Source organism: Manis pentadactyla, chromosome 3, assembly GCF_030020395.1.
Source record: "Manis pentadactyla isolate mManPen7 chromosome 3, mManPen7.hap1, whole genome shotgun sequence".
Classification (NCBI taxonomy): domain Eukaryota; kingdom Metazoa; phylum Chordata; class Mammalia; order Pholidota; family Manidae; genus Manis; species Manis pentadactyla.
The window spans coordinates 199,530,287-199,546,043 of NC_080021.1; the positions used below are offsets into that span (position 1 = coordinate 199,530,287).

At 40.7% G+C, this 15,757-nt stretch overlaps 1 protein-coding gene across 1 annotated transcript in view; it reads right to left on the reverse strand.

Annotated features, from left to right (window-relative positions):
- The window catches only part of SVEP1 (sushi, von Willebrand factor type A, EGF and pentraxin domain containing 1), a 157,588-nt gene extending 143,852 nt beyond the window's left edge, over positions 1–13,736 (reverse strand). Inside the window, exon 1 of the mRNA XM_036903354.2 lies at positions 12,423–13,736. Within this exon, the coding sequence (XP_036759249.2) occupies positions 12,423–12,953 (531 nt within the window). The 5' untranslated portion in view covers positions 12,954–13,736. The remainder of the gene's footprint in view (positions 1–12,422) is intronic.
- Positions 13,737–15,757: the final 2,021 nt, after the last annotated feature.

A 15,757-nucleotide genomic window follows, 5' to 3' on the forward strand; every position in this document is an offset into this window, starting at 1 on the left:
ACCTCTGGATTGCCACCCTCAATCCAAACAGACAGGGACCACCTCCACAGGTGGGCCAAGGATGGAAGGAGGATGGGTGAAATTCTCAGTGAAAATGGCTGTTGCTTGACATGGACCACACAAGAAACGAGCTACAGAGAAAAGATAGTTTAATGTTATGCCTAGACTTATCTAGAAAAGTTGTTCTAGATGAGAAAAAATGTTTTGGAAATATATCAGGTCAAATTGTCCTTCTAAGAAAGCACCAAATGCCAGGCAATAATTCAAAGCTGTCAGAAAAGAAATGATGTCACCTTAACAGGGTATTTTAACAGTGATGATGAAGGAAAAGTTTAGCAGGAGTTCAGCATATATATGAAAGATAAAGAGACTCTAACCATTATATTGGAAATATTTGGGCTTCAGGAACAGCCCAACTTTTCAAAAAGCCACATATATTTCAAATCAACGTTACTGACACATAGAGGATTCAAAGTGGATGAGGGCTTGGGGGAGATTTTAAGTTCATGAACTTATTGTGTATTTTATTTGTTGTAGTAATCCTAAATTTATCAAAAAGCACATTTAATTGTGACATTTATTAGCATTCCAAATAAATGACATTTAGACACTTGTTTTTTCTTTTTGTTTTGTATGAATGACCACAGCAATTACCAATGTAGAGCAAAAGAGTCTGTTTCATATCTTAAAACAAACTGAAATTAAGCCCCAAATGACTTTGGGTTGAATTTTCATAGAAGATTTTCTTTACATACATAAATTATTAAAATTACTCTGGGTATAATATTGTCTCTGGTGGACTAACCAATTCCAATAATTTAATTTTGGAAATGCATAATTTGTTTGCAAGTAGAATAGTGATATTAAATATGCATTAGATATATAAATAAGTCTAGTTCATTAAGCTACTTACAGGAAGATTTTTCTAAGCACTGATGATCATGAAGCTGATTACTAAAGAAAGGGTTTTTTAATGGAAAAATCTACTAAAATGATCATAAAAGAGATTTTATTACTTTTGTGAAAAGCATATTAACAAAAAGAATATGATTAAGGGGAACCCTGAGTATCCCAGATTAGAAAAAACTGAATTTAGTTGGAAGACCAACTTTTGTACTGCAGATTGGCATATAAATTTATAAACTTGTTTAAGCTGCATGATACTTTGAGAGAAGGACTAGATGTTTCTAAGACTAGAAAAATTAATTTTGCTTGAGTCACATTTTTATTTTAATAAAGGGCATGAGGTTGACTACTGACCTTGGATTAGAGAAACCTAAAACTTCAGAAGACTAGAATAATGAAGAGGACAGAGGCACATGCAAACAGAATATAGGATTTTCCCTGCTTCCATGTCTTGGTCTCTGCAATGATTGGTTGAGATATCTGCTAAGGTACCTGAAGTGGGAGGTACTGTAGCTAAAGTAATTTTATTGAATAAAAATTTAATCTGAGAGGCACTTCCCTGGACTGAATGGGGGGTAAGGGTGATCACTTGGGATTATCAGGTGGCTGTTATTATCATCATCATTATTATTAGAAAGCATCCATTCATATGATAGCCTCCAGATGTTTACTCTTCTTTGTCCTGTGTCTGCTCCCTTTGAACTTCTGCTTGGTTGTCCACATATGTTCTGTTACGTTGTCTTTGCAATGAACTTCACTGATGGCAGTGTATCAGTGGGTCTTACAGCTACTCAGTATATATATAGCACAGAGGATATATTACACGGTGGTTAAGAATTTAGCCTTTGGCTCTGGCTGCCTGGATTTGAGTTCCAGCACCTTGACTTACCAGCACTGTAACTTTGGTCAAGTTACTTACATTCTGTGCCTCAGTTTCCCCATTTGTACTTGGGGGATGATAATAATAACCTAACAGAGGAGGCTTTTCTGTTGCAAGGATTTAATGAATTATTTTAGGAAAAGTGCTTAGAGTGGTCCCTGATAAGTAGTAATTATTACCATCAACAGGATTAGTAAAAGGAACTTTCAACATGTTGCTAGAGTATGTGTCAAGTGGACAAACCAGCTACGACAAAACCAACATGTCATTCAAAGCTGAGAATGCAAACAAGTAATCATGTTTGTGGAGGCTGACCAGACAGGTCAGGGGGTTATGAACCATACCACTCCACCTGAGCCAAGGAGATGATAATATCCATGACAGAGGAAAGAAAAATTACTTGAACTTATACTGTTAGGAGGATGACATTGCAGAACTGGTTAAAGGGCAGTACTAACAGTGAGATGGAGAGGGGACAGGCATTCAAAACCCAGACACCTGCCGAGTCCCTTCTGAACTCACTGGATGGTTCTCTGCAGAGGTGCCGTGGGGTCTGCCTCCTTGACCAGATTTAGAGAAAGAAAGGCAGGGATTCCTATCTGTCTGAGATTCTACTTAACACTTTATGCCGCTCCCTGGGGAAAGTGGTCTGAATTTGCTAAAATTATTACAAACCATCAATCATTTAAAAAGATAAGCACCCACTGGATATAGTCAAGGTGTCATAACTATCCTTGTTTTAGTTAGAAAAGAAATCAGAGAAGCACAGTACTATCCTTGATAGACTAAAATTAAAAATACTGAATAAGATAAATATCTTTTTAAGAACTCCAAAGTTGTAATGAATACCATTTTCTAGGTCCTGTAGCAGATATAAAATCAAATAAGAAATAATCTCTGTCCTCAACAAGCAGAGGGGAGACGGACGTCTCCTTGACAGCAAGTGCTATGAAAGCATTATGTGTCACATTTCCCTATGATTTCCTTAATTAGAGAGTCCCCACAGTATTTCTCCACAATATGGAATAATATCAAATAAGTGAATACAGATTACTCTGCAAATTCCTGCAAAGACCTACACTGCTGGGACTTGAATTACCTTTGCTTACTAAATTCTGATAGTAGGTCTCATGCCTTCAAACCACAGGAGAAAGAGGAAATTTCAAAAGGGCAAAAAGTGAAAGGAAATAAAGAAAAAGCCAGTGGTGCTTTCGCTGTTTGTGGACTACCAAGTGCAGACTTGTGTGTGTGCTCTTTGGAGCACTCTCCACCTTTGCTCAGACCCCGCATCCACGAGTACACCCAACAGTCTCTTACCACTGGACCTGTCTTGCTTAGTGGGCAAGAAAGTGACTCATGTCCAGCTATTTTTCCACGGTTCTGCTTCCTCCATGGAAAACTCACACATCCTTGCTTTGCCGAATGTTGGTGGGGAAGGCTGTCCTCCGAGGCTGCCCTTCTGCCTGCGACAGCAGACCTTGTCTGTTCCTCCCCTCTCCCATGTCCCAGACTTCCTACTGCTGGCATCTGCATCTCTTTGAGGGCTTTCTTTGGTGCCTGAAGACCACTGTGCCCACTTGCAGGGGCATTGAGAGAGACAGAGAACAAATGCCCTCCAGGAAGCACTCTCAACAGTGACTGCTGAGACTAGGTCTATAATGCCCAAATCCCTCAGTTGGAATCACTCTAAGGCTTGCATTCTATATTGGCTTCCAGTGGGATTAAGCACTAGTTCCCTTTCTGGCGTTGATTCTCTTCCTGTGTCACATCCCACTCCTACCAGTGTTTACTAGGATCACCTCCCAAATAAGCTACTTGCAATTGAATCCTCATCTCAGGTTCTGCTTCTGGCTGAACCCACACTGAGACACTGGCCATGTTTCTGGCTTGCCTCTTTTCCATAAATAGGCACAGAGGCAAACCAAAGCCTCGCCCCAAGTAAATTTCCAGCCAGTATATAGAATGCTGGTCTCTTTCTCAGCTGCTGGAAGGACAGGAGAGATTCACCTTTCAGTATGAACACTGGTTTCCCCCTAAGATCCCAGGGCCTGCTCTGTTTCTCTTTGTCTCTGCTTTGCTCTTTCTCCCCAGCTCTTTGCTAGTACTTCTTAAACGAGAGTAGGGTGCTGGGCAGCAGTGAGGGGGGACTGGCCGTTAGGGCCTGTTCTGCACGGTGTCCATGAACAGTGAGGGAGTGCATCATGCTCTGTGGGTGGTGGCTCTCTTTAAATGTGGAAGACTCAGTGTTTATGCCATGGGTCCTGGTGCCAAATCGAGGACAACAAAGAAAGTCCCACATAACATCCTGTTGAGATGAGTATTTAAGATACAGATCTTTTACTACCGATTAGACACAAATAGCCTAAAATTTCATACCTTTATTGCTAGAAAGATTCCAAGAATAACTGCTTGAAATAATCACTTTTGGAGCAACACTTAAAAACCAAGCATGCATATTTTGAAGGATATTGTGACTACAAAAAGAAATCTTGGCTTTAGAAACTACTGTGAAAAATCACAAATAAAAATCACTTAATTTCTCTCAATTTCAGATTCATTTGGAAAGGTAAAGCCTATAAAATAGGATTAAAATGATACAGCCTTATTTCCAGATCTGACTCAACTAGTGTAGGTCAAAATGAGTGAGCCAAGTTGGAAAGAGATGCCATTATCAAAACACACTATCAAACAACACATTTGAATGTGCCTGAATCCTCACCCTCAATAACAGCAGGTAAACAGTCTGTCTTTTACTGCAGAGGAAAAGAAAAAAAAATCACATAAAAAATAAAGCTTGAGAGCTGGAGAATGAGGTCCTGTAAGGCAACTCTTTCATTTACATGTGATTACATTAGAGGGTTAGAGAACACCTTTCTTCCCTGAGAATGTTCTTTGATGAATATTACCAGTGAGAGTAAGAAAGGCTGACAAGGGTCAGCGTCCTTCTCCATGTGTGACAAGCCAAAGGGGGGCCACATTCTCCTGATCTCTCAGCAAGGTGACGGACTCAATCATTTCCACCATCTGCAGCCTCAAAACCTGGCTCTGTCACATTGTGGCAGGCCGTCCAGGCCCTCTCTTCAGCGAATACCTGCAGGCAGCTTGCCAAGCTGTGAAACATGCACCATCATCAAAACAAAACAATAAAAGGAATTGTTTCCTTTCAATTTCCTGATAATAAACTAAAGTGCCATTTTATTTCTTAAAGCAGAACTGTAGTGTGGAACAGAACACAAAAGCCCATGCATATTTTTAGATACAAGGATTTTTACACTTGAGACCTATCACTTCAGGCTATGCCTCCAGAAGCCCCAAAGGTATGTCTTCAAACACCTGCGCCCAGGTAGACAGTGATATGTCACTTCCTAGTAATACATGTTCATTATAACTACTTTTTCAAATGCAGAAGAAGTAGACATATTTAGGTAGGTCAATATACTACCTGTGGATAACAACTGTTAATATTGTAAAACTTTTCTCCCCACTTTTTCTGAGTGCACAGATTTTATGAAATTAGATTTGTGTCAACATATATATAGTTTTATATACTGAGGGTAAACACACAGAGTCTCAGCTCATTTACTATGACATTTGGCCAGTTTACAATGTCATTAAATAACTTCTTAAAATATGATTTTATTGACCATAATACATTCCAGTGGGGCTGTGTTATTTTGTTCAGTCTTGAGTTGTTGGAACGGGGTGGTTGCTGCCTCTAGTTTCTGTGCGGAGTGTCAGCCATCAGAGTTACCCTCTGGCCCCCCTCTGACCCCATTTCTCACTCTTCCCCTGGGGGGGAGGGTTTCCTCAGCCCCTCCCACTCCCCTTCTCTTTGGCCCTTGGCTGCCAGGAAGGAGACATCTAAATTTTACAGAGGCGAGCAGCTCCCACATGCCCAGAATTGTCTATTCCTGGGGAGGGAAGTCAATCTAAATTTAGATACACAGATTAGGATTCGCAGATTAGGAAGCTGTGCGCCTAAACCACACTCTCCATTAAGAGGAGACAAGGGCACATTTGATTCTCCACTTGCCTTCTCTGCTGCATTACAATTCAGTTAATTTACAACTCCGGAGAGATGAAGAAAGGTGTGATTTATTAAGCCCTGCCAAACCATGTCCACATTGTTTCTAAATTGTTCCCTATTCCAAGGAATGATGGGATGAAAGTCCCTTATAGGAATCTTTGTATCTTGAGATTTTTTTAACTAAGAAATTCCTTGATTGTTAATTACTTAGCTTTAAGACTTTTACTTTTAAGATTCTGCAAACATACTGACAATTTACCATATTGCTCTGGCAACCCGCTACCAATATTTAAACATGTAGATGTACTGTGAATGCTTTACAACAAGAGAAAAGAGCCTATTAAAAGGAAGATCTTGAAGACACAATAAAGAGGAAATATTTGGCAATTCTTCCTTGATTGAGGGAAGAGACCCTTACTCTAATAAACGTATGAAGTATGGTTAAATACACATGCACATAAGTTTATAGGAAGAACTAGTGGAAATTTAAGAGAGTTCATATCTGAGAAAATTAAAGTGTATGTATTTTAACCACATACACCTATACAGATTTTAAATATCATCTTGAAATTTAAGAACTGCATTTTGTATTAGCAACCAGTATATCCGGTATTAAGGTGCTGTGGGCATTAAAGGCAACTTTTTAATGAAGCCTATTGAGAGTGTTTCAGCGGGAATTAAGAAAAGAGTGCTTCAAACTCATGTATCTAAAAATATACTTTATATCCCCTAGCAATAACTGACAACTAGAAAAATATCCAACTTGGACTTGACTTAGTAAATGACTAAGAAATTTACTAACTAAACTTTTGTTAAGTAAATGATTCAATCATGCAATAAGTCCAGCTAAGAAGTTATAGCTTTCCCATGTACTGCCGTTGTGAAAGAAATATATGCTCTGAATTTGAAAAATCTTATTGCTTCACTCTACACAAATAAAACAGCAACGGCTTAAACGACCACATGAGAATGACCAATAGCAGAGACAAATACTTTAAAAATCTTTTCATAAAGATTGATAAGAAAATGCACCGACTAATATGTTGCAGATTTCATTTTCTGACCAGTGTCATTCATTTCAAGTGAAGCACTGTAACAACATTCAACATACAGCAACAGTTCTCACAATTTTTCCTATACACAATTGGCCTCTAAACCAGAGCAGGTTACTGTATGTAAGCACAGTCTATGCCAGAAATCCATTTCTCATATGGCCTGGGGAGCTTTAGAGAACAGTTTTAAAAATCTATGGGAAAGACAGACACAATACAGAACAGGAAATTCCTTTTCATGTAGAGGTCTCAACCTGACAGCTTATTCTAGAAAGGCTAAAGAAGCACCATGTTTTCCTGAGAAATGTTAAGTAGGGTTTACTAAATTGACAATAAAATACTGATTTGATTTTGTAGTAAGCATTTTTTCCCTGCTACTCTCAGTATAATCTTGTATTTGAGAATAAGTACCATTTTTATTTAGAAGCTTCTGGCTTCTGGGAAACTAACATAAGAAGTTTCTGTTGCCAAAATTTCTAGTGCCTTTCTCTGCACTTTTGATAGTTTTTACTGAAAGAACTATAATCTAGCACAAGGAGGCAGGTATTTTTTAGTGAGGCAAGGCCTGCCTCTTCCATCTTGAGATGGGTCAGGCCAGTGCCATGTAAGGAAGAATCAAGTGGAGTTTCCAAACATTTCCCTGGTCAGGCGCATGCTCTTCCTGACACACTGGGTGGAATGGCAAAGACTGCTTGTTACTTCCTCAGCATCAAACCTCTCCTTCCTCTGCAAGGGGAGGCATGAGACCAAGTTCTCCCCAATGAGATCTACATGGAGATCTATGTGGTGATGTCATTGGGGAAAACTTGGTCTCATGCCTGTGGTAGTATTCTGACCTAATCGTGACCCTAATTTTACCCATCAGGGTTTTAATCCAGTAGTCATCTCACACATCTACAGGTTTCGTTAGGAACCTTAAAAGCAGAAACTTTCTTCCCATGAGGCTGACAGATCCGATTACTCTCCCGGTGAATGTGTGGCAGCATGGACATACAACAACAATGCCCTTTCTGGAAGCTAGGAAGAGCTCCTGCCTATCTATTTCCAGTCTTTTGGTCACCTACGGCTCAGATTTTTGGTGAGGCAGCACATTCCCCATCAGAGGATCATATTTCTGGAATGCTGGAACAATGAAGGAAACAAATTTTTTTCAAAGGAAGCTTCATGCTATGTTTAACAGATAGCTAGCAAAAGGGATGTAGGAATGAGGGGCTCTGATTTTATTATGACATGTAACGCTTAGGAGACGGAGAGTCTGGCATTCATAGTGGGGCCAGTCCAAAGTATGCCATTTAGGAAAGGTAATTCATAAGCACATGGTGGGGAGAAACACCAAGGAGAAAGCTTGTTATGAAACAATCATTCCCTGGAAAGGAAAAGCGGAAGAGCTTTTTTGTTATTTTGTTAAAGGTTTTCATATCATTAAGTTCAGGGCCCTAAATCTTTTCCCCCATTCTCCTGATTTCATCTCTGAGAGGACCTATGCTTCAGTCCTTGCACTCTTTGATGAGTGCTAGGGGTGGTGTTTAAAAAGAAAAGGTGCACACTGCAGTTCATCAATTCAAATAAAGTGGGATAATAGTGTCCATACATGCACTCCCCATTAAGTTGTACAATTCTAACACCAAATTAAAGAAATGGAGCAGCACTGCTAGGCGTTTTGTTTAGTCAATCATCTGTAATGAAAGATAACAGCAATTTTCACGTTGGTAAGGAAATTCTACATCTTGATATTTTACATAAGAGGGGGAAGGAGCCTGAATTGTGAGGGGTAGCTATGGATTTGCAGCGTGTATCTATGTATGTGTTGAAGTGTTTGCATATTTGTCTGCATTTGTGGGTCTGTGTAGAGTTGCATGGGCATTCAATTACAAGTGGAGAAGATTCGAAAAACTAATTTTTCTGGGGAAAGTAATTCATAACCTCAAAAAAAATGTCCCTAAGATTTTTCATGTCACATAAAGGCCAGATCACAATCAGTTTCAATATTACTACTCAGCACACACATGGAAATCTGATGAATGGCCTCGCTTTCATGCTGAAATGTTTAAGTTTCATCTCCAAACCCAACCTACACAGCTTACTGTTTCAAACTAATTCTTCTGTGAAACACACTTGCCTGATCTCTATGCAAAAATCCATATTCAAACCTCCAGTAAATGCCATTTCTCAAAAGTGGTCATCTTCTATCAATTTTCTCCAAAGATCCTATTTTAATACCTAAGGATGCTCATCAGAGGTCTGGAAAAGTCACAATAAAGACATACAGGTTTCCAGGTTAGACAGGGACTGGGTGCAGCTGACCCTCTCCTATCCCTCTCATAACCTTATCAAAATGAGAAAAGAAAAACAAAATAAGGTGAGGTCCAGATAACACAAACTTTTGAGATTTCTCTGGTTGTTAGATTACAAATGGATCCAGACTAAAGAAAGGCACTGGGAAACCTTGTTGAGAATTTCACCTTCCAAGACAGGATGTAGTATTTGGAAGGAGAAACCTGAAGACAAAGTAGGTTTTGAGGGAAGCAGTGTGTACTTGACTCTTTACCCATTTAACTGGATCAGCAGTCCTCAGAGGCCCAGAGCAAACCTGGCCAAGCCAAACAGAGGACCTGGCATATGGCAAGTTTTTCTCTGAGACAGCATGATGGCATGGGCCTGGCATCAGGAGTAAGACCAGCCATTGGAACTACTGGGTACTTGGAGTGGAGGCCAGCAGGGAACTAGGTCTGCAAAACTGAACCCTACCTGGAGCAACGACTTCAATAAACAGAGAGCATCTTTAAGGAATTATTTCATATCTTAAGGCAAAGCCTTTCAAATACCACAGGAAATGAAAAAAAAAAGCACAAATGAAAGGAAAACAGATTCAGAAGATTGGTAAAATGACAGTTGCTAGCATCATAAACAAAATTAAAAGGCAAGTGAAAGACTGAGGAAAACTATTTGCCTCATACTTAGCAGCGGGAAGGCTAATATCATTAAGATTTAAAGAGCATTTGCAAATCAATAAGAAAAAGAACTACGCTCCAATAAGAAATGGATAATCATCCCCAAATATTTTAATGGGTATTCAAAAGAGAAGCGCTATGTATGGCCAATAATACATCCTTTTTTTTGGTAAACATTCATGATGCATGATATACTACATGTGTAAAAACATACCTATAACCTAGACACCTGCAACAAGCCAAAAACAGTACATACCAAAATATTACAGTGTATTTACAGGAAATTTTTCTGATTAATTTATTTTCTACAATAAACATGTATTATAAGTAAAATAAAATGTATTTGAAAAGAAAAATGAATCAGAGGCTTCAACAAGGATCCAGATAGAGCCAATATATTTAAAAAATCAACAGTGTTTCTATACATCAGGAGTAATTGTTTAAAATTTAATTTGAAAAGATACCATTCATGATAGCAATGTTGAGTAGAATATACTTAGGTCTAGATGTGGAAAATATATGCAGGAGTTATTTACTAGAAATCTATAATTTTACTGAAGGATATAAAAAGAACTGGCTATAAATGGACATACCATATTTTTGACTTGGAAGGACTATTATACAAAATGTAAACTATTCCCAACTTAATTCAATATTTATTAATTGAAATAAAAATCCTGGCTGGTTTCATTTGGAATATGTAAAAATGAACTACAAATTCATATTAAGTAATAAATACTTAAGAGCTTATTTAAAAAGAAAAGCTAAGAAGAATTTGTATTATCAGATATTTAAACATATTATAAAATTACAATTAAATCATTTTTGTAAAGTTTAAAAATAACAGATAATAGATAAGCTATCCTGTTATCTAGGATAGTAAAAAATTAATAAAAAGACAAGAGGAGATCAAATTCTCATAATCATTTATGATATGAGAAAAGTGACATTCAATTAAACTGGAAAATGATGGGTGAATATTAAGCAAATGATGTTGGGACAACTGGCTAGCTACTAATTAAAAAATAAAATGAGGCATCTTTGTCATATATGTACTAAAGTAACTTTCAGATGGATTAAACTGTTAAGTGGAAAACTTTCTCCAATTTGGGAAATTAGTAGGTCAATCTAAGAACATAAACAAATATAAGCTCTTAAGAATAAAGTTTGATAGATTTGAATATATAAAAAATTTAAATCATCCATCTAACTCTGCAATGAACAAAAGTAAAAGTAGTGACGTGGAAAAAACATTTGCAGTATATCTTTATAAAAGCGTTATATATAAAGAGCTTTTACAAACCATTAAGAAAAATAAACATATGCCACAATTACAAAATGGGCAAAATTGTTACCAGGTTAATTGTCAAAGAAAAAATACAAATGCCCAGTAAATGTAATGGAAAATGTACATCCTTAGTAAAACAAAATTTTGAATTTGCTGAAATGATACCTCTATTCACCTATCAAATTTGCAAAGATATTTAATAATAGTATCTATTATTGGTTACAGTGTGGCAAATTTACTGCTGTAATACTCTGCTGTTGGAATGTAAATGTATACAACCTCCAAAGAAGAACTGAACAATATATATCTAAAAGTTTACAAATGTTCATGAAGTTTTGATTCAAGAAGTTTATAAAATTTTTTTCTGAAGAAGTAATCAAAGGGGTCCTCAAATATTTGTGTTTACCATAATTAGTTAATAGAAAACCTAAGTGTCCAACAATAGGTAATTGGCAAAATAAATTATGGTGCACATATTCAATGGAATAGTATGCAGCTAATAATGTAGATATATAATATCTATATTATATTAGACATAAAACAATTAATGTTTCAAATTATTTCATTTCAAATGTAGACTTCAAAACAGCAAGACACCAATTTGATTAAAGTATATACAGATGTGCACACTGGGCAACTGTTCAGCAACATGTAAACAGTGGCCTTTTGAGGATGATGGGATTATAGTTTTTTTCCCTTTTCCTCCTTTCTGTTTTGTTCACTCCACAAACACTGGCTTGCTGTAATGTGTCAGACATTTGTATGTGTTCCAAATTTTCTTCAACTGAATTGTAGTACTTTATAATCAGAAGAAGTTAAATTTTGTAAAAGTCCATCATCTAAAACTGACTTCCTCTTCCAGATGCTACAAATTTTGTCAAGGACTTAGAGCAAAATAGAAAGGCATGCAATAAAACATAGCATAAAATAATGTAAAAGAGAATTGGGACAATATTCAGGCCACTCTACATCTTACCTTTAGAGAGACACCTAATAAAACCTACCTGTTTCAGCTTGTGCACGATCTGTCGCTACAAGCGTGGATGTGAGCTTCTTTAAAGACCCCTTCCTAAGAGGGCCCTCCAAGTCCACTTAGGGAGCCTGACAGCTGGCTAGGCATTTAAAATCCCTTATCCCATGGACCCCCCACAACAACAGGAGGGTAGGTATGACTTAGATTTCGTGGATGGGGACGCTTGACGGGGAGGTTGGCTCGCCCGGGCTGGAACCCGGGTCCGGGATGGGCAGGCAGCGGTGGGCGGCAAGGGCGGGGGTTGGAGCGGGACCGAGGGCCGGGGTCGGGGGTCTGGCGCCTTACCGCCGCTTGCTGGAAGGCGCCCTTGGTGTAGGTGCCGCCGCCGCGGTAGGAGATGGCAGGGATCTCGCGGCTGAGCAGCGCGCACTTGTGCTGGTGCGCGCGGCGGGAGGAGATGTAATCGACGCGCGGCACCACGTTGTTCTTGGACGAGAAGGTCACGATGGCCACGCGCGTGGCGGTGGGCACCACGGGGAAGTCGGAGAGCAGCTTGCGGACGAACTTGAGCTCGTTGAGGAAGTTGGCGTGGCCCACACTGGACGACTCGTCCACCAGGAACACGAGCTCCAGGCGCCCGCTGAGCTCCCGCAGCCGCCGCACGCGCCGCCGGAACGCCTGGCCCAGCCGCGCCACTTTGCTCTCCGCCGCGTCCTCGCCGGGCGCGGGCGGCGCGGGCGGCCAAGCCGGGGCTCCGGGCGCGGCCTCGGGGAAGAGGCGGAAGCTGAAGTTGCGCGAGGGGGGCATCTGCTGAAAGGTCGCCCAGCCCGAAACGAGCGCCAGACCCCAGCAACAAAAGGCCAGGCGCGGCCACATCGCGCAGGCGACGGAGCGGCCGCCCCGGAGCGCAGGCGTCGGCCCGGCGCGGAGAGACGCTCGGCGGCCCCGCTCGCGGAGGGGCGTGCGCGGCGCGGGGCGCGGGGCGCGGGCGGCGTCCGCGAGCTCAGCGCCCTTTCATCTGCCCCTGGGGACACAGCCCAGGCTCCTCCGGCAGCTCGGGGACCCGGCGGCGGACGGCGCGCGCTCTGCCCCCTCGCTCTGGTCTTCTCCCTTCCCGCTCGCCGCCTCCGCCCGCTCCCTGAAGCCTATAAAATGTTTGAAGGAAAGGGGGCAGTCAAGAAAGATCTCCCGCTTCCCTCCTTCTCTTCCTCCTCTCTCGGTTTCTCCCTCTCTCCTTCCTCTATCTCTGCCTCTATCTCTCTCCTCCCCCTCTCATTCGCTCCCCGGGACCAAGCCAAAGACTCGGAGATTCCATGACACCAGAACCCCGCGTCTGTCAGGCTGTCAACATTCCCGCAGCAAGAGCACCAGCCTGAAGCCCTGATTGATCCCATATGTCTGGCAGGAGCTGCAGAGGAATTCACTGGAGATGGATCCAGATACCGAGAGTGCCACAGTAATTGGAAACACTTTGCAGAGGAAAACACACACGGACTGGCCCGCCACTTGCAAGCATCCTTTGAAAACTGCTTGCTCACCTTTTGTGTCTCTTCCTCTCCCTCCTTGGTGCCCCAGAGTCCTCACCAAAGAGATGCTTATTTGACTTTCCTCGTGAGGATTTCTGATCAGTGGTGTGTGCCTGTATGTGTCTGTGGGCCCTGTCAGATCACACCATAGAGGGGTTGCATCTACTTCTATGCATTCCATAGGGGTGACTTGTCATGGTGCTTCATTCATGCATTTGTTTATTCATCCATTCATCATATCCTTCATTCAACAAATACATTGAAGCACCTATGACATGCCTCCTCTGCAGTATAAGGAGGAACACAAACTGACATGGATCTTATCCCAAGGAACTTACAGCATAACAAGTGAGGTGGTAATTAGGCCGATACTCCACAAATAATATGTATAATTGCAGCTCACTGTGCTAAGTGCTATGAAGGAGATCTTAGGAACACAGACTTCAGCTTGGACAGGCCAGAGAAGCCTTCTCTGAGGACAGGAAGTTTGTGCTGAAATCTGAGGACTGAATAGGGAGGGGTCCCTTTTCCTCAGCCCTTTCATGTGCTCCTGGTCTGCTTCAACAGGTGAGATCCATAGAGGTCTGCTTCCTTGCCTTCCAAGGGCATTTGGCACTTAGCTACTTTGAAACAAGTTGCCACCTGGGGGTGGTTTTCCAAAGCAAGATCACAAAGGGACTCCTCGCAAGTGCAAAGAAGGAGCACACTTTGCATTAAGAGGTAGGGTTTTTGGTTAAAGGATTCCAACTAGGAGTCAGGAATCCTGGGTAGCTATGTCTCTGCAGTTATATAAACCACCCGATCCAAGTCACTTCCAATCCCTGGTTCCATTTTCTGCATCTCTTTCATGATGGAATTCAATGATCTCAAAATTTCCTCTGTCCCTAATATGAGCTGATTTAATTCCATCTATATTTAATGAAAACCCTTCCATGAGAGATATCACAGTGTATTGGTTGAAATGTTAGGGCTCTGAAGTCAGTTTGCCTGGGATAAAATCTTAACTCTGTCGTTCAGTAGTTGTATGACCTTGACACCAGTTTGTTCACCAGTAAGATGAAGTAATAATAATAATAGCATGTTAAGGGTTATTGTGAGGACTTAACCATAAAAATATAAAGTTTTTAGGACAGTTTAGAATACAGCATGCACTCTATAAATGGCAGTTGGTCTTACTGCCTGCTTTAACCATGAATAATCTTCAAATAATTTTTCTAACAATATTTATTAACCATCAATAGGTACCAGAATTTCAGATACCAAGGACTTAAAGGTGAGTAAGACTCAATTCTAGTTCTCTGGAAGTTCAAAGGCTATCATATGAGAACATAGATTTGCAAATAATTACAGAGCAATAGGGATGACTACGAGAATGGAGAAGGGGGAGAAAGGAGGAGAAAGCTCCAAATCTTCCTGGGGAATGAGCAAGACCCATCTGAGCTAAGATTTTTAAAATAGGAAACTCTTTTTCAAATTTCACCTACTCTGTGTTAAATTAAACACATCATTAAGAGCTAACATTTCAGGACATTTGTGTGCCAGGTACCATGGCAACTACTGTGTGTACTAACTCGTGTGTTTCCCACAAAAACCCAAGGAGGCAGACAGTTGATTTAGGACTCTGGTTGTAAGCATTGGGCACCCAACTTCTCATTTAAACAAAATGGGATTTCTTGGCTCGGATAACTAAGTTTGGAGAAGGCAGGGGTGGAGCTGATTTCAAAAAGACATGGAAAGAAAATTGAGAACTAGCTAGGTCTCCCATTTGTCTCTCACTTCTGCTTCTTTTTGCATGTTAGATTTGGTCTCTGCCTTCAGATTTATGATCTAAGAAGGAAAAATGCTTTCCCACAAGCTCAAGTTTAAACAATTAACAATCACCATCACCTTAAAGGAGGACTCCACTAGAGCAGGCGTGGGTTATCTGTCCATCCCTTAACCCAGACTGTGATTAACCAGATGGGCCATTATAACTGTCCTAACTTAGGCCCTATGCTCACTGTGGCAGAGACTCCTAGCCATTTACCCACTACATCTAGTCTCCCATTCTTGAATAGAAAATAGGGCTCCTGAGTTTTTGCTGAGCACAAAGGTGCCTGAAATAAAGACTACATGTCCCAGCCACCTTTGCTGCTGGATGTGGCCAACATCTAT